The 24,352-nt window shown below is 40.9% G+C and overlaps 2 protein-coding genes and 2 non-coding genes across 6 annotated transcripts; 3 read left to right on the top strand and 1 right to left on the bottom strand.

Moving 5' to 3' along the window:
• The first annotated feature begins 1,388 nt into the window (after positions 1-1,388).
• On the top strand, positions 1,389-10,348 carry GPX5 (glutathione peroxidase 5). 3 transcript variants are annotated; one of them, XM_061195859.1, is made up of 6 exons: positions 1,389-1,473; positions 1,722-1,723; positions 4,278-4,431; positions 7,238-7,355; positions 8,926-9,025; positions 10,142-10,348. In XM_061195859.1, exons 1-6 carry the CDS (start codon positions 1,389-1,391, stop codon positions 10,346-10,348), a joined length of 666 nt encoding a protein of 221 aa, XP_061051842.1. The 3 variants fall into 3 exon arrangements, with proteins under 3 accessions (XP_061051842.1, XP_061051841.1, XP_061051843.1); XM_061195858.1 differs by lacking the exon at positions 1,722-1,723 and having other exon boundaries at positions 1,389-1,469; XM_061195860.1 differs by lacking the exons at positions 7,238-7,355; positions 10,142-10,348 and having other exon boundaries at positions 8,926-8,987.
• Positions 7,864-8,552, top strand: LOC133094883 (monocyte to macrophage differentiation factor-like). The gene has a single exon (XM_061195635.1). It carries the CDS (start codon positions 7,974-7,976, stop codon positions 8,550-8,552), a length of 579 nt encoding a protein of 192 aa, XP_061051618.1. The 5' UTR covers positions 7,864-7,973.
• Positions 10,349-14,213: 3,865 nt separating the features above from the next.
• Positions 14,214-14,307, top strand: TRNAI-UAU (transfer RNA isoleucine (anticodon UAU)). Its single transcript has 2 exons — positions 14,214-14,251; positions 14,272-14,307. It is a non-coding gene; the product is annotated as a tRNA-Ile (tRNA).
• Positions 14,308-19,120: 4,813 nt separating this feature from the next.
• Positions 19,121-19,193, bottom strand: TRNAR-UCG (transfer RNA arginine (anticodon UCG)). The gene has a single exon. It is a non-coding gene; the product is annotated as a tRNA-Arg (tRNA).
• Positions 19,194-24,352: the final 5,159 nt, after the last annotated feature.

Here is a 24,352-nt window from a genome sequence, read left to right on the forward strand (position 1 = left end):
ATATACAACTGTTTCAAGAATAAGAACACTATGCATATTAAACATATTTTACCTATAGGGAGAGAGGAATCAAAAATCAATGAAGTTTGGGTATGAATAATAAGTAAAACAAGAGAGGAAACTTACAAGGACAAATAATCATGAATTTAGGAGTATGATTAACTCAAACCTTAGCACTTGAGGTCCAGAAAGTAAAACTGTATTGTAGACAAGAGAAAGTTACTGGTCAGCACCCCCACGAAGTTGGTGGGATTTAATATGTCATTTATGCGAGAAGCTCAGCAATTCCTAGGGCTCCAGGTCTGCGTCATCAACTCATCTATTCTAAACTTTTGGCTGAGACTATTGAGCAGTGGTTGGAAACTGTTGCTGAATGGATGGGGGTTCTTATGATGGTTGAGAGGCAAAGCATTTTTATCCTTAGAGGAACTTGAGTCTCACTTCCATTATCCTTCTTGGGCCTTTGGGCTTCCAGGAGATTAAGAGGAGTGTTTGCAACTTCCTATACATTTATAATTATTTCAAAATAAAAAAAAATTTTTTTAAGTTATTTACTTAAAAAAAAGCATCGCATTCAAAATGGCAGATTATCCTCCAGAAAGTTGTCGGCTATTAGTAGTCCTCCCTGCCCCCACCTCGTGTGTAAGAGCCTCCTATACCAGACTGACACCGAGACTGGGCACCTCCATTTCTTTGAACTTTGGTCAATCTGATAAATGCAAAATGCAACTATTCTTGTTTATACCTCTTTGATTATTGGTAAGGGAGAACATTGTATCCTACTACAGATGCCACTTGGTTTACTGTCTGGTGCCCATGTTTCTCTTGGGCTGCTTGGTTTTTCTTACTGACTAGTAAGCACATGAAAACATTTGTAAACATTTGTACAGTGAACATATTAACGTGCAAATATTTTTCCCTTCCTCAGGCCCAGTTTCCTTCTAATGGATCACATGTGGTCCATTCTTTGATTTTTTTTTAACTTACATAATAATATTAGGATTAGTATTTGGAATGTCTATGTCATGCCTTTTTGCAGTGACTTTACTGAGATGTCTGCACCTAGATACGGCTATCCACTCAGAAAAAATAGACAATAGTCTTCAAGGACTGTGGAGTGCTTGCCCTCACCTTTTCATAATTCTGCCAGAATTTATGTGAGTCGCGGGTCCTCATCGCACTAGTGAGCCCTGAGTGCTCACGGGGGTGTATGTAGGTGAGGATGTGGTTTGAATTCTACGTCCTCTTGCCCTACTCACGCCCCAGAAATCCTTGCCACCCTGAAACTGGCCTGCATAGGCTTGGGCTAGTCCCTGCCAGGGTATCAAAAGGCTGCCAGGTACCCGACAACCTCAGACTCTCAGACTAGTGATCTACAGATACTAGTCATGACTGTACAGTTAAGGGCCTCCTATCTTTTCCCCCTTTTCTTAGCTGGCTTCGTGCAGTCAAATTCTAAGCTGGAGAAGGTGAGTGACCACCAGAGAGGGTGGGACAGGGCTCAAAGGTGGAGCCTTCTGTCCTGCTCCCAAATCTTGCCCTCAGTCCTTCTTGTAAGACTCTGACCTCTGCTTTCTCCCTCTTTGCGGTTCCCCTAATCCTTTCTTCTCTTCTCCTTGAATTTTCTTCACTCCTATGAATGGGTGTTCCTTGAGTTGAATATGGGTAGGGACGAGAGTGTCTTTTTACTGTGGTCCTTTCTCCCCTCCTTTTCCAGGTAGAGGTCGCCTGGATACCCCTCCAGCCACATCAGTATGTGCATCAGAGCTGGGCCTGAGGCATGGGGCAGTGGTGGGCATCAGAGTGGCTGGGGACCAGGGTTTGGAGGAGAGGCTGAGTTGAGTCATCTCAGATGCAGCTAAGCAGGAAACCCACGAAGAGGTGGAAAAAAACTAATGTGGAAGTTTTAGGGATGGATAAAATCAGAGAGTTATCAGAGAAACATAAAGCATATGGAAAAAACATAATTGGAGGCCTAAAACAGCTGAATCTGAAATCAGGAGTCTTGGATTCTGGCCTCAGTTCTATTTCCAATTCATGGCTCAGTTGCCTTATTGATGAAAATGTTTGTATGGCAGTGGCAGGAGCAGTTCAGGGAAGAATAGCAATGAACTAGGTGACTCGGAAGCAAAAAGGAATCATGAAGTTAGGGGCAAGCGAACTCTCATTCACATAGTGGGTTATCACTTTTGGCCTTAGACAAGTCAACTCACCTCTGTTAGTCTCTGCTTTCTCATCATAAATGTGTATGTAACAGTATCTACCCACCTGCTCACCCAATTACTGGGTGGGTGAGCAATAATTATTATGCATATAATGTGTTCTATAAAAGGCAACTCTAGTAAGATTTTCCTCCCTCTTGACTAGATAGCCTCCTGAGTGATTTCCCTATTTTTGAGAGTTGATATGGTTTTTATGTTATCCAGTGCTGCCTACTTGGGTGTGGAGATCCTGGGCTGTAGAATTTGTTTGATAAAAGCTGAGTCTGGAAGTATTTGAGACATATCATACAGACTTAAATAAATGTGAAACAGCAATGAATACCAGGAGTAAGCTGGACTGGACTAAGAGGAGTCTTCAAGTTAAGAGTCTAAGTCCCCACATTCTGGTACCCAACATGATTTTCAGTAATTTTCATTACAGTAGCACAGGGGGGAAAAAAGGCAAATTCTTAAAAATGTTTAGCTTGGAACCAGGCATCAGGGAGATAGGAATGGATGTTATGATACAATGTTCTCTTTATACATGTCTCAGTTTTGCTGGTGTGTGTATATGTGTATGCATTTAGGGAAAGGTGCGAAAGCCTGTGTAGAGAAAATGCCTCTCTCCCCAGGAGCAGAGCCTAAGTAGCTACAACCTGGTATGCTAGGGATAGAATCAGTGGTAGAGTTTGGTTTGGTTTTGTGTTGGATCACTTCTTTAGGTGGGGGCAGATGGTGTTTGACTAAAATCCTTTATAGTCCATTGCATTTCCAGGGGGTCTAGTTTAATCCCAGTTTAAGTCTGGACCTTTCTTATCAGATTATGTCCTTCCCTCCTTTCTCTGGTCAGTACCTCTCTGCCTTTTTCTCACTGGGTGGTTTGGACATTAGCTTTCTTTTCATAATTCCGGATTTTACATTCCCTATATTCCAGAGGCCATTTGTAGTGGCTTCCCAATATAGGGAAAGAGATCAGGATGTGCTGGTGAGCACCGTGGAGTCGGCACACTTTGGGTACTGCATGCACCCTGCATGGATAGAGACAGTGGAGGGAGAGGATGAGATCTGCCTGTAGAAGAATTTAACCTAAGAACAGGCAGTGGTGATTTCACGTGGAGCTTATTTCTGTTATGTGGAAATATGCTCAGATATGTTCAGGAGATTTGATAAGGTATAGGCTAGATGGAGCTGATGATGAAGGCCGGTATTAGATACCTTGAGCACAATGGGTGAGGAGCTGGGTATGTGCTAAGTTGGATGCTGCTAGGCAGATTTTAGTGACCTGTTCACAGATGCATTTTTGAGCTCTCCATCTCCTTTCTTGGGAGCTACAAAAAGTTAGAATTTCACAGTATTGGCTAGTGCATTGAGAGAGAAAACTACTCAAGATGGGGGTAATATTAGATTCTAGAATGTTAAACCTGGAAGGTCCCTTGAGGATCTGATAGGAATCTAGACAAATGTCTTCATTTTACCAGTGGGGAAACTGAGGGCCAAGGATGAGAATTGTCCAGGTCCATAAAGAAATTTACCAATAGAGCTGGCTTCTAATTCCTCAGTAGAGCTCTTTCCACTCCACCATGCTGATGAGTGGGGTAAGAAGTCAGAAGACCTAGGGAAAGTTAAAGAAGTAACAAGGCCATCCTAAAATACTTTGGCAATTTAAAACCTTCCCTTCACTGAAGGAGTCAGGCAAGATGCCTTCAACACAGAGACAAGGAGTAGCCTCATTTTCATAGAAGCATGAAAGGCAGTGCGCTTTTCTGTTTGGCTCCACTTACTTCCAGGCCACCCCATTCCAGCTCATGAATCTCTGCTCTTTTCCATTCATCCAAGCAGTTCCTGGTATCTCACCTCTGCCAGGATAATAGAGAGACTTGACTGCTTGTTGCTCAAAAAACCATTGCCTTTCAAGTCACAAGACCTAGTTTCAGTCTTGTCATTGACACCTTAGACAACTCTTATTTGTTTTCTGGGTCTCAGTTAATATATGCATTATTCTTTGAGTGCTTTGAAAGGTTATACCGATGTTAGGAATTATTGTTACTAATATTACGATTTTTTAAAATCTTCCAGATGGATTGCTACCAATATGTGAAAGGTACCATCTATGATTATGATGCTTTCACTCTTAATGGAAAGGAACACATTCAGTTCAAGCAGTATGTGGGCAAGCATGTCCTTTTTGTCAATGTGGCCACCTATTGTGGTCTGACAGCTCAATATCCTGGTAAGAGTTCATAACCAAATCTCCTTGGGACTAAATTTTCCAGCTCATTATATTCTAAGTCATGTTGGAATTATATTCTAATTCTAATTATATGTATCAAAATAAATACTCATGATCAAGTGACTTTATTCCCTGATGTCAGCAGTCAGTAAACTATGGTCCACAGGGCAAATCTGGCCAGCCTACTTTTGTAAACAAAGTTTTATTGAACATAGCCATGCTCACTCATTTACAGATTGTCTGTGATGGATGTTAAGCTACAAGGCAGAGTTGAGTGATTGTATGAGTGATGGTGTCAGAGACCATCTGAAATTACTATCTGGACCTTCACAGAAAATGTTTGTTGACCCCTTCCTATGTCCTGCCTCTGCTTTGCTCCTGAGATTTCCAGGAGAATCAATAATGTATCTGACAGCTAGGAGCCTCTCTGAAGATTCAAGTCTCCTTGGTAAATACAGGAGGTAGGATTGATGTTTTTGAGACTTTTCCAGGGTTTTACATGTAACTTACGAAGACAGGGAAAAGGGGAAAGGGGCTTTATACCTGGAGCACATTTGACTGGAGCAAGGGCTGGTAGAGGAGGCCATAATAGAGGCAAACACTCCCTCTCCAACCTCAACGCCTCCTTTAAGTGTAGTTTTTCCCTCTCTGTACATTACTCAGGGCAGAATTTTATCTTTCTCATATCTTAGGCCATGTTGTTTGAAAGCCAATAAATAATGAACAGGATTATTTTCTTTCAGAAACAGATGCACTTCTTATATTTGAACTAATAAGAACTTCGATTTTAAATTTTGATTATGTTATATTTTTACAAGGTAATATATTCACAAGGCTCAAAATTAAAGGAATAAAGAAGTTTAGAGTGAAAAGTTTTTTCATCTCTTTCCCCTCCCTTCAGATGACCAATATTATCATGTTTACAAAATACATAGGTATTCTTTTTTTTTCTTTTCCCCCAGTTGATAACATTATAAATACTATTTGCCAATTTGCTTTTTAAAATTAATAAGTTACCTTGGAGTTCAGACCATTGCCTCCCTCTTTTTTAACACTAAAGAATATTCTACTGGACCATACTTCATTTTACCAGTTTATAGGGACTTTAAAAATCAATTTATTCAGTTCCCACTCTGTACATAACAGATGAGGAAACTAAGAAATAGCTACTCAAGGACTGGTAGACATGTTTCCTAATTTATTGTCTCTTTCCTAGAGGAAGTGATTACCTACAGTGACTAAAGACAAGAGTGGAGGATGTGGGGAAAGGTACTAAGGAACCATTTGGAAACAGGAAAGCAATCTCATATTGCAAAAATAAATAAAAATAAAAGGACTAAGAGGAGATATCAGTTCCCCCCGTTGGCTGAGCAGAATCTGGGTGGGACTGGTTAGTGTTTGCTAGGGGACTGAAAGTATCTAGCTCAGAAAGGGTGAACAAAGAAGACAATTATAAAAGACTGAGGAGACAAATTGGAAAACTTGGGGAAGAATGCAGTTGGAAGCTTGTGTTTTGGCATATCAATGAGGGTTTTTAGGTAGAATGCATCTTTAACATCCTGAAGACTGTTGAAGAACACCAGGAAGCTCAGCTTGGAATTTCTCTGGTTCTCTTTGCCCCTGTCAGATTTACCCACACTCCACCCAGGGTGAACCAGCTTGTGCAGAGGAGAGAAGCACATTCTCATTGTGTGTGTCTTTTCCTTTTAAAAAGAAAGATTCAATCTACCAATTAACCAACCAGGGAAGGCAAACTGATGAGCAGTGATGTTTAAACGTAGTTTTGTTTAAAAATCACCTGATGAGCTTTTCATTTTTTAATTGTGGTACAAAAAGACATGACATAAAATTTACCATTTTAACCATTTTTAAGAATACTGTTCAGTAGTGTTAAAAATATTCATTCTTGTGAAACAAATCTCCAGAACTTTTCCATCTTGCAAAACTGAAATTCTGTACCCATTAAATAACAGCTCTCCTTTTCCCCTTCCCCCCAGCCCCTCGTAACCACCATTCTACCTTCTGTTTCTATAAATTTGACTACTTTAGATACCAAATGTATTTGTCTTACCTGCAGTATTTGTCTTTTTCATGACTAGTCTATTTCACTTAGCATAATGTCATCAAGGTTCATCCATGTTGTAGCATGTGACAGAATTTCCTTCCATTTTAAGGCTGAATAATATTCCATTGTACGGATATACCACATTTGTTTATCCATTCACCCATTGATGGACATTTGTGTTGCTTTCACTTCTTGATTTTTATGAATAGTGCTCCTATGAACATGGATGTGCAAATATCTCTTTGAGGCCCTATTTTCAATTCTTTGCATATATACCCAGAAGTGGGAATGCTGATCTATTGTAGTTCTATTTTTAATTTTTTGGGAAACCTCCATACTATTTTCCATAGCACTTAAACCACTTTACAATCCCACCCACCAGCAGTGATCTGGTGAGCTTTAGAATAATAAAGGTGACTGGGGAGCCATCTCAGAAGAATGTAATCAGAAATTTTTCTGGAATGGAACCTGGGTATCCCTATTTTTAAGGGAAGGCCCCCACCTGATTCTGATGTGCTGCAGATTTGGGAAATACTGCACTATAACATTTTGAATACATGTTTGGAGATCCAGTATCTAATTTCAACCCTGCCACCAACAGTCTTTCTGACCTAGATTTTTTTTTTTTCCTTCCCTGGGCCTCTGTTTTTTTCCTCTGTAGAATGGGTATCTCTAAGGATCTTTCTGTACACAAGGAGGCTCTCTAGCCAGGCCGCCATATTGTCCCTTCTCTACCCATAGAACTGAGTGCACTTCAGGAGGAGCTGAAGCCCTTTGACCTAGTTGTGTTGGGCTTTCCTTGCAACCAATTTGGAAAGCAAGAACGAGGACAGAACTCAGAGATCCTTCCGGGACTGAAGTAAGTGCCTGCTTGAAACCCTATAGGGGTCTCTGTCTACCTTTCCTCTGTTTCCAGAGGCACTTCCATATTGGGGACTAATGGGATGGGTAGTGGGTTAATAGGCTTAAGGGCATCTGCAAACTGATTTTAACTTTGGCCTCTGCTGATATGAGTCTGGCAGTGTCAGACACTCTCTCCCCCTCTCTGGGAAGTGAGAACTGGATGGACCACGGAGGAGCAGGAGCACAGAAATAGCTCCTGGTATTGCTGGTACAGAAACAGTGCAGGGGGAGACAGTGATAGGATGTGGAATAGAGAAAAATAAAGTGAATCAGGGAGCCCAAAGTTTAAAAATGGCGTTATTGGGGGCGCGGGCGACCGTGGGTGGAGGAGCCGGGAGGCTGGAGGCGGGAGGCGCCGGGGCCGTTTAAGCGGCTTCCCTCCCGCCCCCAGCCGCCTGGTCTGGCTCCGGCCCTGTCCCGACCCCCGGCCTGGCCCACTCCGACCCTGCCTGGCCGAGTGGTCCGCCGGGCACGCGGTGGCCTCCGGAGCAGCCCAAGCCCATGAGGGCCGCGCGCCCGGCCGCCGGCGCTGACGAGACCGAGCTCCTGGCCCACGAGGAGGAGCAGAGGATCAATGCGGTTCCAGAATCGATTCCAGCGGTTCATGAACCACCGGGCCCCAACCAATGGCCGCTACAAACCAACTTGTTATGAACATGCTGCTAACTGTTACACACATGCATTCCTCATTGTTCCAGCCATTGTGGGCAGTGCCCTCCTCCACCGGCTGTCTGATGACTGCTGGGAAAAGATAACAGCATTGATTTATGGAATGGGCCTCTGTGCCCTCTTCATTGTTTCCACAGTATTTCACATCGTATCATGGAAAAAGAGCCACTTAAGGACAGTGGAGCATTGCTTTCACATGTGTGATAGAATGGTTATCTATTTCTTCATTGCTGCATCTTACGCCCCATGGTTAAATCTCCGTGAACTTGGACCCCTGGCATCTCATATGCGTTGGTTTATCTGGCTCATGGCAGCTGGAGGAACCATTTATGTACTTCTCTACCATGAAAAGTATAAGGTGGTTGAGCTCTTTTTCTATCTCACAATGGGGTTTTCTCCAGCCTTGGTGATGACATCAATGAACTCTCCGACTTTGGTAAATTATGTGGGAATGAAGAACAGAAGAACGGCCTCTTGCTGGTGAGTTCTTAAATAGGCAAGGTATCCAATGATAGCACCAGCCAGACCACCCCTTCTGCATGATTCTGAACATCTGGATGCCTCTTGTTTTATTGTGTATATTTTATTTTAAATGTATTAACTTTTGTGGATTCATTTAAGTCTGCTCAAAAGTACCACTGTCAAAACCACTAAAATGTATGTAAAAAATTGTGCTGTAGACTAAAATAAAATTGTTACTTGGAAAAAAAAAAAATGGCCTTACTTTCCCTTCCCAGCCCTGTTTTCTATATCTCCACCTCTCTCTCCCCTTTCTCATGACCTCAAATTCTGGTACCCCATCATAACTTTCTCTCATATATTCTGGAGCTTCCTGGGAACATTATGGTTCATTGCAGGTATGTCTGTCCAGGAGGAGGATATGTACCTAATTTCCAGCTTTTTGAGAAAGGGGATGTGAATGGCGAAAAAGAGCAGAAAGTCTTCACCTTCTTGAAGGTGAGTTAATCACTGACCTAAGCCTCTTCTTCCCAAATATTCCTAGCATAGAGTTGGTGTGGTAGAAATGGATCCAAGGGCACCTGCCTGGAGGTGGGATTGGACTCTTTGGAAGAGATCTCCAGATTAGCATAGGGATTGGGGTTTAATTTGTTAGTATCTATGATGCTCTGGCTTTGTGTGGTGGAGAGAGTTGTGTAGAGTGGCACCTTTCACTGGGACCACTCTCTTTTGTTCATTGACATTCATTCATTCATACATTCAAGGTATACTTGTTGAGTACCTGCTATCTATAAGGCAGTTTTCTAAATAATACGGGTATAAAGATGAATAGAAACAGTCCCTATTCCTTGATGATTTCATACTGGAGAGGATGACATAGAAATCAGGTATAATACAATGTAGTAAGTGCCTTTTATGAAACACTGACTCTTAGATATAGAGAACGTGAGAGCTGAACGGGCCCCTAAAGATCATCAGAGTTCAGTGTTCTTAGATGCTGAACTGTGGGCCAAAGCTGGCCTATGTTAAGATTTTTATATATTCTCAGTAAATTGAAAAAATAGGACAATATAAGGAGGATTTCATAAACTCAACTGATTTATAGGGCTACCCTTTATTCTAAGATTAGTACCTATATGTAATTTATTCTTATAATTATCTTTTTAAAACTAAATGGTGAAGCAATGATGTTTTTAAAATTTTCTCTTATTTGACAAAACAAAATGTTGGAACTCCTATTGGTCCCAAAAGATATTTTTGAAATGTTACTGGCCCATGGAGCATCAAGACCTGGGAAACCACATTCTAATCTAAACCATTCACTTTGCAGAAAAGGAAACTGAAAGCTAGAGAGGTGACATATCTTATTCATAGCAACAGGATTTTGTGATGTGGTCATAGGGAGAAACAGAAAGAGGGAATAGACTTTTACTATAATATCTACAACATTCTTGGTAGTTGGTATCTTTGTGATTCAGAGAATATATTAGTAATCAGAGGAAATGAAAATATCTTGATATAAGAGGGAGTAGATTACCTGTGGGTGAAAATAGCCTGAATCATCCAAGAGCAGAAATGATACTGTCATTTCTCTTTTCCATCTCTCTGCTGCAGCAATCCTGTCCTCACCCTTCTGAACTTATGGGCTCAAGCAAACATATATCCTGGGAACCCATCATGGTCCATGACATCTGCTGGAATTTTGAAAAGTTCCTAGTGGGACCTGATGGAGTCCCTGTCATGCGCTGGTTCCATCAGGCTCCAGTCAGTACAGTCAAGTCAGATATTCTGGCATACCTGAAACAGTGCAAAACCAAATAGGAAGACCAAGTTGGGGGCAGCAGCAGCCATCCTGCTTCTTACCTGAAGACCTGTTCAAAAAAAAAAAAAAAAATCCATCTTTTCACTACATTCTCTTCCTAAACGTCCTCCACTTGACTAAATCACCTCTATCGTGCCAAAATTCCCACTCTCTACCAAGTAGATTTATATTCAGAAGGCTACTGCTATTTCCCCTTGCAAGAGTAAGTGGGTGAAGAAAAAACAGAATGGAAACCCTAAATCCTCAGACATCTGTTACAAATTTAATAATGCATATCCATCAAAGGAAAATCATCCTTCCATGGGGAAGGTTCAGTTTGTCACAATATCCTGAAAAAGAACGTTGCTACGTATTCTGATTTCTCCTTCTCTCTCTACCCTAAAGGTGTAGAAATAGCAATGGGGTGTATAGCCATACAATCTAGGTTCCACTTCATAACATATTTCCTTCCCCAGGAGAAACATGTAATGTCAATTTCCAAACATTTTCGGATCAGTCTTTATCTGTGACACCCCGCCCACCCCTGCCCCCACTGATCTGTCACTCTTCTGTAGGAGCCCTAGGTCGAGTTGGAGCAGGAAATTGCCTCACATGAAGGGAAGGGCATCTTCACGATAGTGGGACCTGGATCCTCTTTCTAATTTGGACCCTACAAAAACTTTCGTATGTCTGATCTTTACTGTATTCAGACTGTGACACTTGGGCAGAGCACCCTTTGAAGGACAGGCTTTCCTCTCTCAACCTTAGATTCCTCAGCTTCAGAACCAGCCCTGACCCTATCTCCAATAAAATGTTTTCTGCAGCAACTGGGATCAGTGTGGTGGTTTTTAAATCCCATCCTGTGCTCAAACTCGTCATACCTTTCTCTTCTTCCTCACTGTGACTGTCACAGATGGTGGATTGACCAAATTACCTGAACCCCCTGGACAGAAGGATTTACCATCCCAGGTCCTTGAAAGGTTGTTACCTGATGGCTCTCAATTCTCATCCCTCTTTAGGAATTGTCTCAGGTCAAGGTCACATTTCATTTCCAGGGGCAGCCTGTATGCAATTATTGGTCAATGAGAGGTATAACAGCCACGATCTGGCTTCTCAATTTAGGACAACTCTGAAGGACCCATTCCAGTGGTGGAGACCCCCAAGGGGTAGGCAATTGCCCTTTTGCACTTGTACTGCAGCCCAATTTTTCCCTCTGACAAATTCTGATTCTCTTCATTGCTTCTCAGGTGTTGACCCTGAAGCAGTGCCCCAGTAAACTTTCTGAATGCAAATCCCCATCTTGGAGTCTTTCTGGGGAACCCAACGTACAATAGTTAGTACCAAAAGGGATCTGAGAAAGAGGATGATAAGATGAGATTTTTGAAGCTGAATTACCCACCATCTGGTTGGTAGTGAGGGGATTGGTGGAGCACAAACAGCCACTGGCACAAAGTAGCAGTTTTTAAAACTTTCACCAAACCTGAACTGAGATGCTATACTGGTGGATATGCACAAGAAGATGTGATGTATCAGGTGCTTGATAAATATGGGAGAGCTGGTAATAATAATGTAATAGAATTGTATAGTTGTTATTAGAAGAAATTGATGCCTTGGAAAAAGATGATTAAAGGCTGAGGATGATATCTCATCAAATAAAGGCTAACTGTGAAAGCCAGAGTGTCTCCATAATAGGATATAAAGAACCTCTCATATCTTGCAACTCAAGAGCCGAAAAAGCTAAGGTTCAGATCCAAGATTTAATCATAAGAACAGTAGAACTCCAAAGTGGGTTAAATTCTCAAACTAGATTATCTTCTATGCCTAGGTCATGACCTTGATTGGAAAAGAATAGAACCTTGAGACATTGAATGGAGACATCTGGTAGGATGCATTAGAACATCTAAATCTCCAGATTTCCCAAGATCCTTTGAGCCTTTTAAAAGTAGCCCAGTCCTCCTTATTAAGGGTTCTTCCTTGAAGACAATGCAGAGACCTCTCCTCTGCCAAACACGTGCCTCTGCCACTCACTCAGCGTCTTTCCCATATAGAACTAAATTCTAAGGGTTCTGGATCAAGACGAGAACTCAAAGTTAGCTGAAGGAGAGTTTACTGATACTGGAGCATTCTCCAAAAGTACAGAATTTTTACACACTGGCAAGAACTCAACATACTATTAGGATTCTCCTGCTTGAAAAAGAAATGGCTCTCACTAAATGTGGTAAGAATGCCAGGACTCTAGTGATTGATGGCAGAAAGGAGGGATCAAAAGCTCAGAAAAGTGGGCATGCTAGAGTGGATTTATTGGATTTACCATGTAACGCTGGAAAACCCACTAGATGAATGTGTCACAAGAGGGCCAAAGGACATTCTGTTTGAAAAAAAAAAAAGTAATATGCTGGGGAGAGGGGCACCAGCCTCACTGAGAAGTTCTATGATGAGTGTCCTCTACTGGCGCTGGGCTGATGGTATGAGATTCTGCTACAGAAGTAACTTCACTGACAGCAATGGGGATTATAGGATCCTGAAATAATTCAGGCCAGAGATAGCAGCACTCAACCATCAGAATCCGTGAGTGTGTGTGTGTGTGTGTGTGCGTGTGCATGTGCATGCTCCAGGAGTGGGTGGGTGAAATTACTGTAATGAGAGACAATTTCAGAGTGGTAGCCAACTTTGCAGAGTGTTTGAGACTAATTAATAAAATACAGCATCTCTAGAAGCAAGATAGATGGGCAGTCAACAAGCATATCACTGTCTACACAATTAGAAGAAATTGAGGATAGATAATCAGGAGACTGAGGGCAGCTGCCCCAGTTAAAAATAAAATCACAATACCTTGCTCAATTTCTGATCTTAAACCAGTTTTCAGACCTGAAACTTTTGACTAAAGGAGAAGTCAAGTCCTGAGGACCCTGCAGTGCCACTGCAAATATGTAGAATATAATTCCCCCATTCCTTTCCTAAAGGGACTTATGACCATTTACTCAATAACCATAAACTCAAGAAAGAGAAATACCCTCACATTTCAAGGACTGTTGGAAACAAGGTCCAAGTTGATATCGATACGGAAAGACCCAAAGTGTCATCATGGCCCCCCTGTTAAAATGGAGGTAATAGGGACCAGGTAACAAATGGAGTTGTGGCTCAGGTCTGGTTCACAGTGCGTCCACTAAAAGCTTGAAATGAACTACAACAAATAAAAACACTAGATTTCTCTGAGTATGAGACTTCAGAAAATGTTCAAGTTATCTTTTTGTTTTTCTGCATTTCCTTAGTATGTATTGCATCTGTACATTTATAACAGTGGTTTTTCAAAAGGAAATATTAGCTCTGAATGTTTCAGGATAACAACGTATTTTAACATTCTTAGGTTAAAAAACAGCGAGTGATCGGGTCGGGGTGGGATAGGTGGCATCTGAAGCAGAAGAAAGGTCAGTCGAGCGGAGCTCAGAGTGGAGACGGGAAACTCAAGAAAGTAGAACCGCTGAGATGCAAAGTCTGCGGGAATCCGGAAGCAATGAAAATGCACTGGTTTCTTACAGATGGAATACACACTCCTAAGTGGAAAGCTTCCTGCCTTTGTGGAACCAATGTAATTTTTTTTTCGTTCAAATGCTTTCAAATAGTCTGAATTTAGAGAAGCCGTGGGAATCTGAGCGGAAAATCAAGATAGAGATAACTGCGACGCTCAGCCCCGGCAGCATCTCTGTACTGTGGGGGAAACGGCTGCAGATTGGCAAATACCAGGGATGCCTTGATTGCTGCTTTTAATCCCATTTGTGGAAGCCCCATATCAGAAGGTGCCATTTTGTTCATAACATTTAATACCTTTAACAAAAATACCGTCTTCATCTGTGAAAGTATATTCACTTATACCTCCCTAATGTAGCTCCAGTGGCGCAATCGGTTAGCGCGCGGTACTTATAAGACGGTACACTTGTGAGCGATGCCGAGGTTGTGAGTTCGAGCCTCACCTGGAGCAACTTTTACTACTCTCCAGCCCATACAACGAGACAGGCCAAATTTGAGGTCACCCCACGAAGAGATCAACTGTTGTGATTTCTGTCCTACATCTTGCTTGTGATTTGTCTTAAAATTCTCTCTTAAAGTCATGCATAACAAGTACCATCCTGCTGAGTGTGGTGCCTGCCTTCTTCCAACACTGTGGCAATTTATCATTTGACACTTGCCAAGACGACTGTTCACAGTATTCAACTACGTCTGATTTGTCAATTATGTGAAATGCGGACGATCTTGGTTTTTCTTACAAGTCTTTCAGTGGAAAATTTCCTGTCCTCGAACTTGCTTTCCTCCATTTCTCCACTCCTCTGGCTTCCTCTAGGATGCTTATTACTCTTTATAAGTCCATGCTGCCTGTAGATATATTGGAGACACAGGTATTCAGTCTCAGATAATGAGTTGAGTCAGGAGCCTATGTGTGGGTCACTTAATCTCACCTGGATCTTAAACATTATCAGAGTCATCCTGAGACACGGACATGGAGCTCTCCGGCTTTACAAAAGATTTATAATTGCCAGTGCGCAAGTGCTCAGCACTATCAGTTCTTTTTCAGCTGCTGCTACGTTTTGGAGTGCTTACGTTCTCCCCGGCCCCACCCTGAGCTGCCCACCAGGTACATGTGTGTTTGAAACAAGACTCACAGACCAATTTAGATTACCACTGGTAAAGAAGTGATCATGGATAACTTACTTACCAAGATATACAATAGACATATCAATAGGGGCTATTCAGTGTTGTTTTTAGTGTTAAATGAGATAATAAATTATTGATTGATTAATGGCCACAAATTCCTCCCATTATACATGTCCCTTTGCGATGTGGTTGTGCAGCAGCTACCATTAAGAGGCGGAGTCTATTTCCCTCCCTCTTGTATGTGAGCTGAACTTGTGCTCTGGCCAATAGAATGCTGTGGTAATGGCGTTGTGGAAGTGAGATTGTGAGAGTTCCAAGATGGCCTCAAGAGTCTTACAACTTCTCCTCTTGTTGTCTTGGGACCCTGAGACACCATGTGAAGAAATCCCACCTAACTTCCTAGAGGATGGAAAATCATGTGGAGAGTGAGTCCCTGCCATACCAGCCATCCCAGTCACACTCCCCAGACTGTGAGTGGGAACATTTTGGACCATCTGGTCCCAGTCAAGCTGCCAGGTGACTGCAATCAATGAGTGACCACAAGCAAAACCAGCAAAAGAATTGCCTGGTTAAGCACAACCCAAGTTGTTGAACTTCAAAATTGCAAACAAAATAAATAATTATTGTTTTAAGCCACTAAATTTAGGTGAGGTTTGTTACAAAGATGTAGTTGACTGATAACGGCATTTAGCATGGAATAAGAGTCTATAACAAGCAAACAGATTGATTAAGTAAAAATTACCCACAAAGAAAAGCCCAGACATCTTCACTGCTGAATTCTCCCAAACATTTTTTTTAACATCTTTATTGGAGTATAATTGCTTTACAATGGTGTGTTAGTTTCTGCTTTATAACAAAGTAAATCAGTTATACATATACATATGTTCCCATATCTCTTCCCTCTTGCATCTCCCTCCCTCCCGCCCTCCCTACCCCACACCTCTAGGTGGTCACAAAGCACAGAGCTGATCTCCCTGTGCTATGTTGTTGCTTCCCACTAGCTATCTATTTTACGTTTGGTAGTGTATATATGTCCATGCCACTCGCTCTCTTTGTCACATCTTACCCTTGCCCCTCCCCATATCCTCAAGTCCATTCTCTAGTAGGTCTGTGTCTTTATTCCCGTCTTGCCACTAGGTTCTTCATGACCTTTTTTTTTTTTTCCTTAGATTCCATATATATGTGTTAGCATACTGTATTTGTTTTTCTCTTTCTGACTTACTTCACTCTGTATGACAGACTCTAGCTCCATCCACCTCACTACAAATAACTCCATTTCATTTCTTTTTATGGCTGAGTAATATTCCATTGTATATATGTGCCACATCTTCTTTATCCATTCATCCGATGATGGACACTTAGGTTGCTTCCATGTCCTGGCTATTGTAAATAGAGCTGCAATGAACATTTTGGTACATGACTCTTTTTGAATTATGGTTTTCTCAGGGTATATGCCCAGTAGTGGGATTGCTGGGTCATATGGTAGTTCTATTTTTAGTTTTTTAAGGAACCTCCATACTGTTCTCCATAGTGGCTGTATCAATTTACATTCCCACCAACAGTGCAAGAGGGTTCCCTTTTCTCCACACCCTCTCCAGCATTTATTGTTTGTAGATCTTTTGATGATGGCCATTCTGACTGGTGTGAGATGATATCTCATTGTAGTTTTGATTTGCATTTCTCTAATGATTAATGATGTTGAGCAGTCTTTCATGTGTCTGTTGGCAATCTGTATATCTTCTTTGGAGAAATGTCTATTTAGGTCTTCTGCCCATTTTTGGATTGGGTTGTTTGTTTTTTTTGTTGTTGAGCTGCATGAGCTGCTTGTAAATCTTGGAGATTAATCCTTTGTCAGTTGCTTCATTTGCAAATATTTTCTCCCATTCTGAGGGTTGTCTTTTCGTCTTGTTTATGGTTTCCTTTGCTGTGCAAAAGCTTTGAAGTTTCATTAGGTCCCATTTGTTTATTTGTGTTTTTATTTCCATTTCTCTAGGAGCTGGGTCAGAAAGGATTTTGCTGTGATTTATGTCATAGAGTGTTCTGCCTATGTTTTCCTCTAAGAGTTTGATAGTGTCTGGCCTTACATTTAGGTCTTTAATCCACTTTGAGTTTATTTTTGTGTATGGTGTTAGGGAGTGTTCTAATTTCATACTTTTACATGTACCTGTCCAGTTTTCCCAGCACCACTTATTGAAGAGGCTGTCTTTTCTCCACTGTATATGCTTGCCTCCTTTATCAAAGATAAGGTGACCATATGTGGGTGGGCTTATCTCTGGGCTTTCTATCCTGTTCCATTGATCTATATTTCTGTTTTTGTGCCAGTACCAAACTGTCTTGATTACTGTAGCTTTGTAGTATAGTCTGAAGTCAGGGAGCCTGATTCCTCCAGCTCCATTTTTTGTTCTCAAGATTGCTTTGGCTATTCAGGGTCTTTTGTGTTTCCATACAAATTGTGAAATTTTTTGTTCTAGTTCTGTGAAAAATGCCAGTGGTAGTTTGATAGGGATTGCATTGAATCTGTAGATTGCTTTGGGTAGTAGAGTCATTTTCACAATGTTGATTCTTCCAATCCAAGAACATGGTATATCTCTCCATCTATTTGTATCATCTTTAATTTCTTTCATCAGTGTCTTATAATTTTCTGCATACAGGTCTTTTGTCTCCTTAGGTAGGTTTATTCCTAGATATTTTATTCTTTTTGTTGCAATGGTAAATGGGAGTGTTTTCCAAACATTTTTTAGTTGATATTAATTCTTCACAAACTCTTTAAAAATTGGGAAAGAAGGCCATATTACCCTGATGCTAAAACCAGTCAAAGAGATAATGAGATAAGAAAACTATAGATCAATATCTCTTATAAACATGGACACAAAAGTACTCAACAAAATACTAGCAAACAAAGTCCGGCAACATATGAACAGGGATTACAAAAGGGCATGAGGAAACGTTTGGGGGTGATGTCTATGTTCATTATCTTTATTGTAGTGATGGTTTCATGAGTTATAAATATGTCAAACTATAAGTTTAAATATATGTAGTTTATTTTAAGAAAATAGTGCCTCAGTAAAGCTGTTTAAGAGGTACATTCATGGGAAAAAACTCATTACGGCATTCGGCAAGAGTAGTTGTGGATTTTTTTTTTTTCTTTCTCTTTTTTTTTTGTCCTATACTGTGGAAGAGTTGTGTCTGATTAGATTTATTTCTGCTTTGAATATTTTAAAGAAGTCCCTGGTAAACGAAAGGATGTGGAATTTTCTCAGTAGGAAGACTTGACAACTAATTCAAAATATTTCATAGTTTAAGACTATTTAAAATTGCGATTCCTTCTTGAATCTACTTTGATACGTCATATTGTTCTATTAATTTGTCCATTACATCTAAATATTTAAATGTATTTTGCCACATTCTTTCCACTTGTGTAGAGGCTGCTCCCTCTTCGTCCTAATCTGCGTGACTGGCCTCTTCTCATAGTTTCAGGTCTCTGTTTCAATCCTGGTTCCTCAGATATTGCTGAAAGTCCAACTACTTCATCCCACACCGTGCGGGAGAACACACAGGAGGTCTCTGCAGAGGCCAGAGAAGGACCGCGCGCCTCTCGGGAGGCAGCCACTGAATCAGGGGCGGGTTTTAGAACAGCGTGTCTCTAGCGCCTCTAAAATGTGGCAAGTTTTCCTTTCGCAAGGGGGCGACATTTAAACTGACTTCAAAAAAAATCTCTCAACATAAAGACGCGTTTTCAGCGTCAAATTGCCGAGAACCAACTGAAAACCAATGGAAGAGTGAGGGTCGTCTCACGCTAAAATAACAGAGACGTCCCGGCACTGCCTGACCAGCGAGCAAAATTCCTTGACATTTGTGCCCTGTCGCACCCACCTCGTTCACTGTGCTCACCCAACCCACTAAAAGAGGGTCAGAAAGACCAGGGCTGGCGCTTTTCCCTGTTCCCACACCTGTGTGCCTGTCTGGACAAGAACTTCTAAAGTACGAGCGGCTGGATGCAGGGAGCTGGCGCCGACCCCACTTACTGAATCAATCATACCAGAGTGGAGATCTCTGGAGTGCTCAGATGCTATAATTTGGAATCTGAGAGCTGGGACAGTGATGCCTGGGAAAAGCGAACCGGAACGTGAAAAAGCGACTTACAACCACGAAGGGATTCGAACCCTCAATCTTCTGATCCGAAGTCAGACGCCTTATCCATTAGGCCACGTGGTCCTACAAGGTTCCAGCTGTGAAAAATGATACAAGTGTTGAGAATCTGGACTATTTCTGTATTATTTAGTATTGATATAATTCTTACGAAGAGACGTCTTTCTTATTAATCTTATTTAAAAGATGGTGTCATTGATACAAAAGCCAAGTAACTTCTCCAAGAAATTACGGTAAGAGGCTAAGGCAAAATGGAAATTCCGCTTTTCTCCAAACTCCTGCCCTTAGTTTGACACCAAATTTCTTTGAACAAAATTTTACACTTGCATTGTGATGCCTCTCTCAGCCGGTTGCATTAACCTGTAAAGAAATAGAAGGAGAAAAGGACTGAATGTCCCTCTGTAATCACGGCTACAAACGCTCGGTTTACCTTCAGAATGGATACAGAGTCAGAATTAAGACCCTCCGGGAATAAATGAAAATCACAGGAAAGACCCCTCCTGCCACCCTCTCAGCTGGGCGCCCAATCCTGCCAAGACTGCTTCAATTAGGATTGAATCGAGAAGCGTCTTCCTAGGCCTGGCCCCTCTTGGAAACCACGATGAATAGACCCGCTGAGTACCCTCCAGGGAGACCTTTGTTAAAAAGCCCAACAGTTGCACTTAGCGAGCAATTAGAAAATGGCCCTCCTCTTGTGCAGCCACTGGGTTGCGGTGTTGTGTGGCTCAGAGGTAAGGAGCCAGACTTCAGGTTAGAAAGGCGGGGTTTTGAGTCAATTTGTGGTGCTCGTGTATTTTCTTTCCGGCACCTCATTTTCCCCAGCCGCCCTCATCTCAGTGGATCCCGATCCCCCACTAGTGATGGCGCGGGCGAGGAGAGCACACGGGTGGTGGGAAGGTGCGCTCGAGGCTGGCCGGGTTACTCAGCACCGCCTGCTTTGGACACTCTTCCTGGGGGTGCTGTGGGCGTGGTGAAAGCAACCCGGTTGGAACCCGAGGCATCTGGGGGACTTCATCCCCCATTATTAGGAACTGGGAGGGTCGGATTTTGGTCTTTATCCAACCTGCCTTCTCAGCACATTCTGGCTCCCGGCCCCCCAAAGTCGGTTACATAGGTTTTGCACAATTTAGAGGTGCTGGAGAAACAGTGTTTTCTCAAAAGGGCTTCTGAGCAGCGACTGAACCCTGAGGAGGCTGAGCTCTTTCTCTTGCTTTCCAGGAAAGCACCACCCCGGTTCTCTGGGCCACATCAGGTCAAAGTGACAGACTGTCTGGGGTCTATCCTTAACCCAGCTTTCAGTAAGCATTCCAGGAGCTGAAATCTAAAAGATGCGAAAGGTTAACCCAAAAAACCCCCCAAAAAACAAAAAACGCAGAAGAGTATTCCAGAAGGTGGATCAGAATGTGCAATGGTGTAAAGAATTTTGCCCAATTAATTTGAAATTTTAAATGAAACAGCAATTCTGCAAAAAAAAAAAAAAATCAAAATTTTCTAAAGAAGAAATAGCAAATATGAATAGTCCTAAACCATTAAATGTATTGAATAAACAGTCAAAATTTTTTCCACAGAGAAACTCCAAACCCAGATATTTTAATCTGGAACTTCTATAAAACATTCCAGAGACAATAATTTCAACTGGACACAAATACTTCCAAATATAGTAACAGAGGGAAGCCTCTCCATCTCATTTTATAAGCCTACTTTCATCCTAATACCAAAACCAGCATATCAAGAAATTAAAGGAAAAATGTTTTGTTCACCTCTGTACAGGCAGAAAAAAGCATTTAATAAATTTCAGTGTCCACTAATGGTACAACAATTTGGAAATAGAAGGAAACTTCTTTAACCTGATTTTTAAAATGCAAAAATAATCTGCAGAAAACATAATACTTAAGGGCAAAAAATTCAAAACAGTCTGTTTGAAATTGGGAACACGTGGAGTAAACCAGGAATTGCCACTTCTATTCCCTTCTAGACAAAAGGAGTAAAAAAAGGTGTAAGGAAGAAAGAAAGGAAGAAACAGAAATGTCTTTTTTTTTTAAACAGATCGTATGCTTGTGTATAAAGATCAACCAAAAAAACGTATTATAGTGTCATTTTTAACACATTTTCATGACAGCTATAAAAATTTACAAAAACAATTATATGCAATAAAGAAAAACCTAGAAATCACACAGAATGAGATGTTAACATAATATTTCAATAACAAGAAAACATTCCAAAACAAATACAACATGGTATCATCTATAGAAACCACAAACTAAGCATACTAAATAATCTACTGTTTTATGGATACATATATAAGTAGTAAATCTATTAAGTAAAATCAAGGCAATGATTATCACAAGCATTAATACTGTGGTTATCTTAGATGAGAGACAGGTGTAAAGTGGAGTGGGGCAAATGGAACTTCTAAAATAATGGCAATGTTCTCTTTCCTAATTGGTGACTGTTTTTCTTTTTAAAGCAAACTACTTTTTTTAATTGAAGTGTAACAAACATTCAGGAAAGTGCCCAAACATGAGCATATATAGAATACTTATATTTATGTAGGTATATATCTGAATATATGTGTATTAATGTATCAGTGAATATTTACAAAGAGAACATATCTATGAACTCTCACTCAGATCTTTTGTTCCAACTTATTGCCACTATTTCCATCAAATGGGATCCAGAATTAAGTTTTGTCACTTAGGCTGTCTGTGTCAAGAAATAGAACATTACCAGCACACCAGAAGCCCCTCTCACATGCCTCCTAATGACTTTCCTCATAAGGGTAACCAGTCTTTTGACTCTGATATCATCTATTAGGTTTGCACATTTTAATAACATAAAAATAGAATTACACAATAAGTACTCTTTTATGCCTGGCTACTTTTGTGCAGCACTATGAGATTCATCCATGTTTCTGCATTTAACAATATTTTTTGTTGCCATATATATAGTCATATTGTATGAATATGCCACAATTTATCCATTCTAGTGGTGGATGTATGGGTTGTTTCCAGTTTGGGGATATCATGAATAGGGCTGTTAGGAACACTGTTGTATATGCTTTTTTGTGGACTTGTGCACAAATTCCTATTGAGTATTGTAATTAAGAGGTTGACTCCATTTTTGATATTTACTGACAGCTTTCAAGACCCATCACTCTCACTCACATCTAAGCCAGCCCATAAGAAAGTGTTTAAGCTCTCTCAGAGGAAAGATCAAACCACACCAGCCCTGGTTCTCAGGAATCTTCACCCCCCAGCCCACCCTCTAACCCAATAAAAGCCAAAGTCCATCACCCTTCCTTGCTCTTCCAAGCTGTTTTTGGACTTACCTGTGAGCCTCCCCTGCTCTCCCCAGAAAGCGTCATTATGTGAGTGATAAACATTTTCATATCCTCTTGGTGCATGTGTAGCATTATCAGTCTTGCCATTTGAATCATTTGGGTACAGTGACCATTTCATTTCAGTTGAATGACTGCAAGACAGATGTGTACTTAGGAGTGGACTTAACTGAGTCACAGCAAGTGACTTTATTACAAACACTTTTGCAAGCAGCATATGTGATTTCCATATATCTGGAATTACATGTAAAAGAAATGGACAAACTGAAAATGGGAAAAAATATACAACAAACTAGATAAAAAGATAGATGAAAAACAATTATCTATAACCCAAAAAACTCAGCTGTTGAATCCAAGACTCTATTTCAACACTATAGAAATGCTAGTGCCAGTGGGGCTAATGAAATATTTTTTATGTTGAATTCAGGTTTTCTTTTATTTATGGAAAGTTTTTTTTTTAATTGAAGTATATTTGACCTACAACACTATATTAGTTTCAGTTGCACAATGTAGTGATTTGATATTTTCATTACGAAATGATTACCGTGATAACTCGAGTTACCATCTGTCAACATACAAAGATATTGCAATATTATTGACTATATTCCCCATGCTGTACATTTCACCTCCATGACCCATTCATTTTGTAACTGGAATTTTGTACCTCTTAATCTCCCTATTTCACTCATCCTTCCACTACCCTCCCCTCTGACAGCCATGGTCAATCCATGTTCTCGCAAATGGCAAGAATGTGCGTATTCGACACCTCTCTGAACCCCTCCCGGGACAACCATCCCGTATTTCCCCAGAAAACGACCCTCGCAAGTTCACTTGCCTTTTTGTGATGGGAAGAAGAGGGTTGCGGAAGCTTAAACTAATTTTTAGGGTTCTGACTTTTCCGGGGTTGGGAGGAGGCAGGGGGTACTGTAGTACTGTTATCGGACAATTTCTTCATTTCTTCCCAGGGACACAGAAATGTGCAAAGGAGGCCCTACTGGGATTCGAACTCAGGAACTATCCTATTTACAAGGCAGGCACTTTAACCAACTAACCCACAGAGCCTAGCAATGAGTGGGTTTCAAAAGTAACTTTATTGAATTCGTCATTTTTCTTTGTTCTTTTGAGAAATATCCTCATATCTTCTTTTTCTGTCTTATTCATATGCAGTTTGTGCGCATTTCAGTGACTGAACAAAGGGCTTGACAATGTGATGATTACTATGCCTCACAGCAACACAGAAGCTAAAATGATGCCACAAACACCAGGTCTGAGTCCAGACTTTGAGTGAAAATATTGTAATATCTTACATTTCTGTAGTACTTTAGAATGTGCCAAAAGCTTCTGAATTTATTTCCTCTTTGAACATCAGTGACAACCCCAAATGCTGAGCATATTATCATCTTTCATATTCAACTCCAAAAATGTTTAAGGACTTGTTCAAGTTTGTTCAGATAGCGAACCACTGGAGTTAAGACGAAGTCATTTTCTGATGCTAATTCAATCACATTGTCAGTACAGCATTTTCGCAGTGCTGCAGAAACAAACGACCCCAAGAATAAAAGTGGCTTACCGTAACAGATACACTGTTCCTGCTATTTGTCCATCATGACTCCACCCAGGATAACGGAGCCACCTCAACCTGAAACACTGATGGCCTCTTGACAGAGGAAGAAAAAAGAAATGGCAAATCAAGGACTGTTTCTTGTTTTGTGCCCAAAAGTAACATGTCAAGTCTGCTCACATTTCATTATCCAGAGTGAAGTAAATGAGTCAAATCTGATATCTGTGGAGTGGGGCAGTATAATCTTACCCCAGGAAGAGGCAGTAAATACTTTTGAATAATAATAATTTATCACAACTACCATCCAATATTGTTTCTCATTTGCCA

Source organism: Eubalaena glacialis, chromosome 7, assembly GCF_028564815.1.
Source record: "Eubalaena glacialis isolate mEubGla1 chromosome 7, mEubGla1.1.hap2.+ XY, whole genome shotgun sequence".
In the NCBI taxonomy this organism is placed as follows: domain Eukaryota; kingdom Metazoa; phylum Chordata; class Mammalia; order Artiodactyla; family Balaenidae; genus Eubalaena; species Eubalaena glacialis.

What these genes read in the sequence shown, in the direction of transcription:
- LOC133094883 (XM_061195635.1), top strand. Translation starts at nt 7,974, where the DNA reads ATGCGGTTCCAGAATCGATTCCAGCGGTTCATGAACCACCGGGCCCCA.
- GPX5 (XM_061195859.1), top strand. Translation starts at nt 1,389, where the DNA reads ATGACTGTACAGTTAAGGGCCTCCTATCTTTTCCCCCTTTTCTTAGCT. An exon ending in TCTGACAGCTCAATATCCTG is followed by an intron (nt 4,432 to 7,237) that starts GTAAGAGTTCAT and finishes CTCTACCCATAG; the next exon opens with AACTGAGTGCACTTCAGGAG. An exon ending in GAGATCCTTCCGGGACTGAA is followed by an intron (nt 7,356 to 8,925) that starts GTAAGTGCCTGC and finishes GGTTCATTGCAG; the next exon opens with GTATGTCTGTCCAGGAGGAG.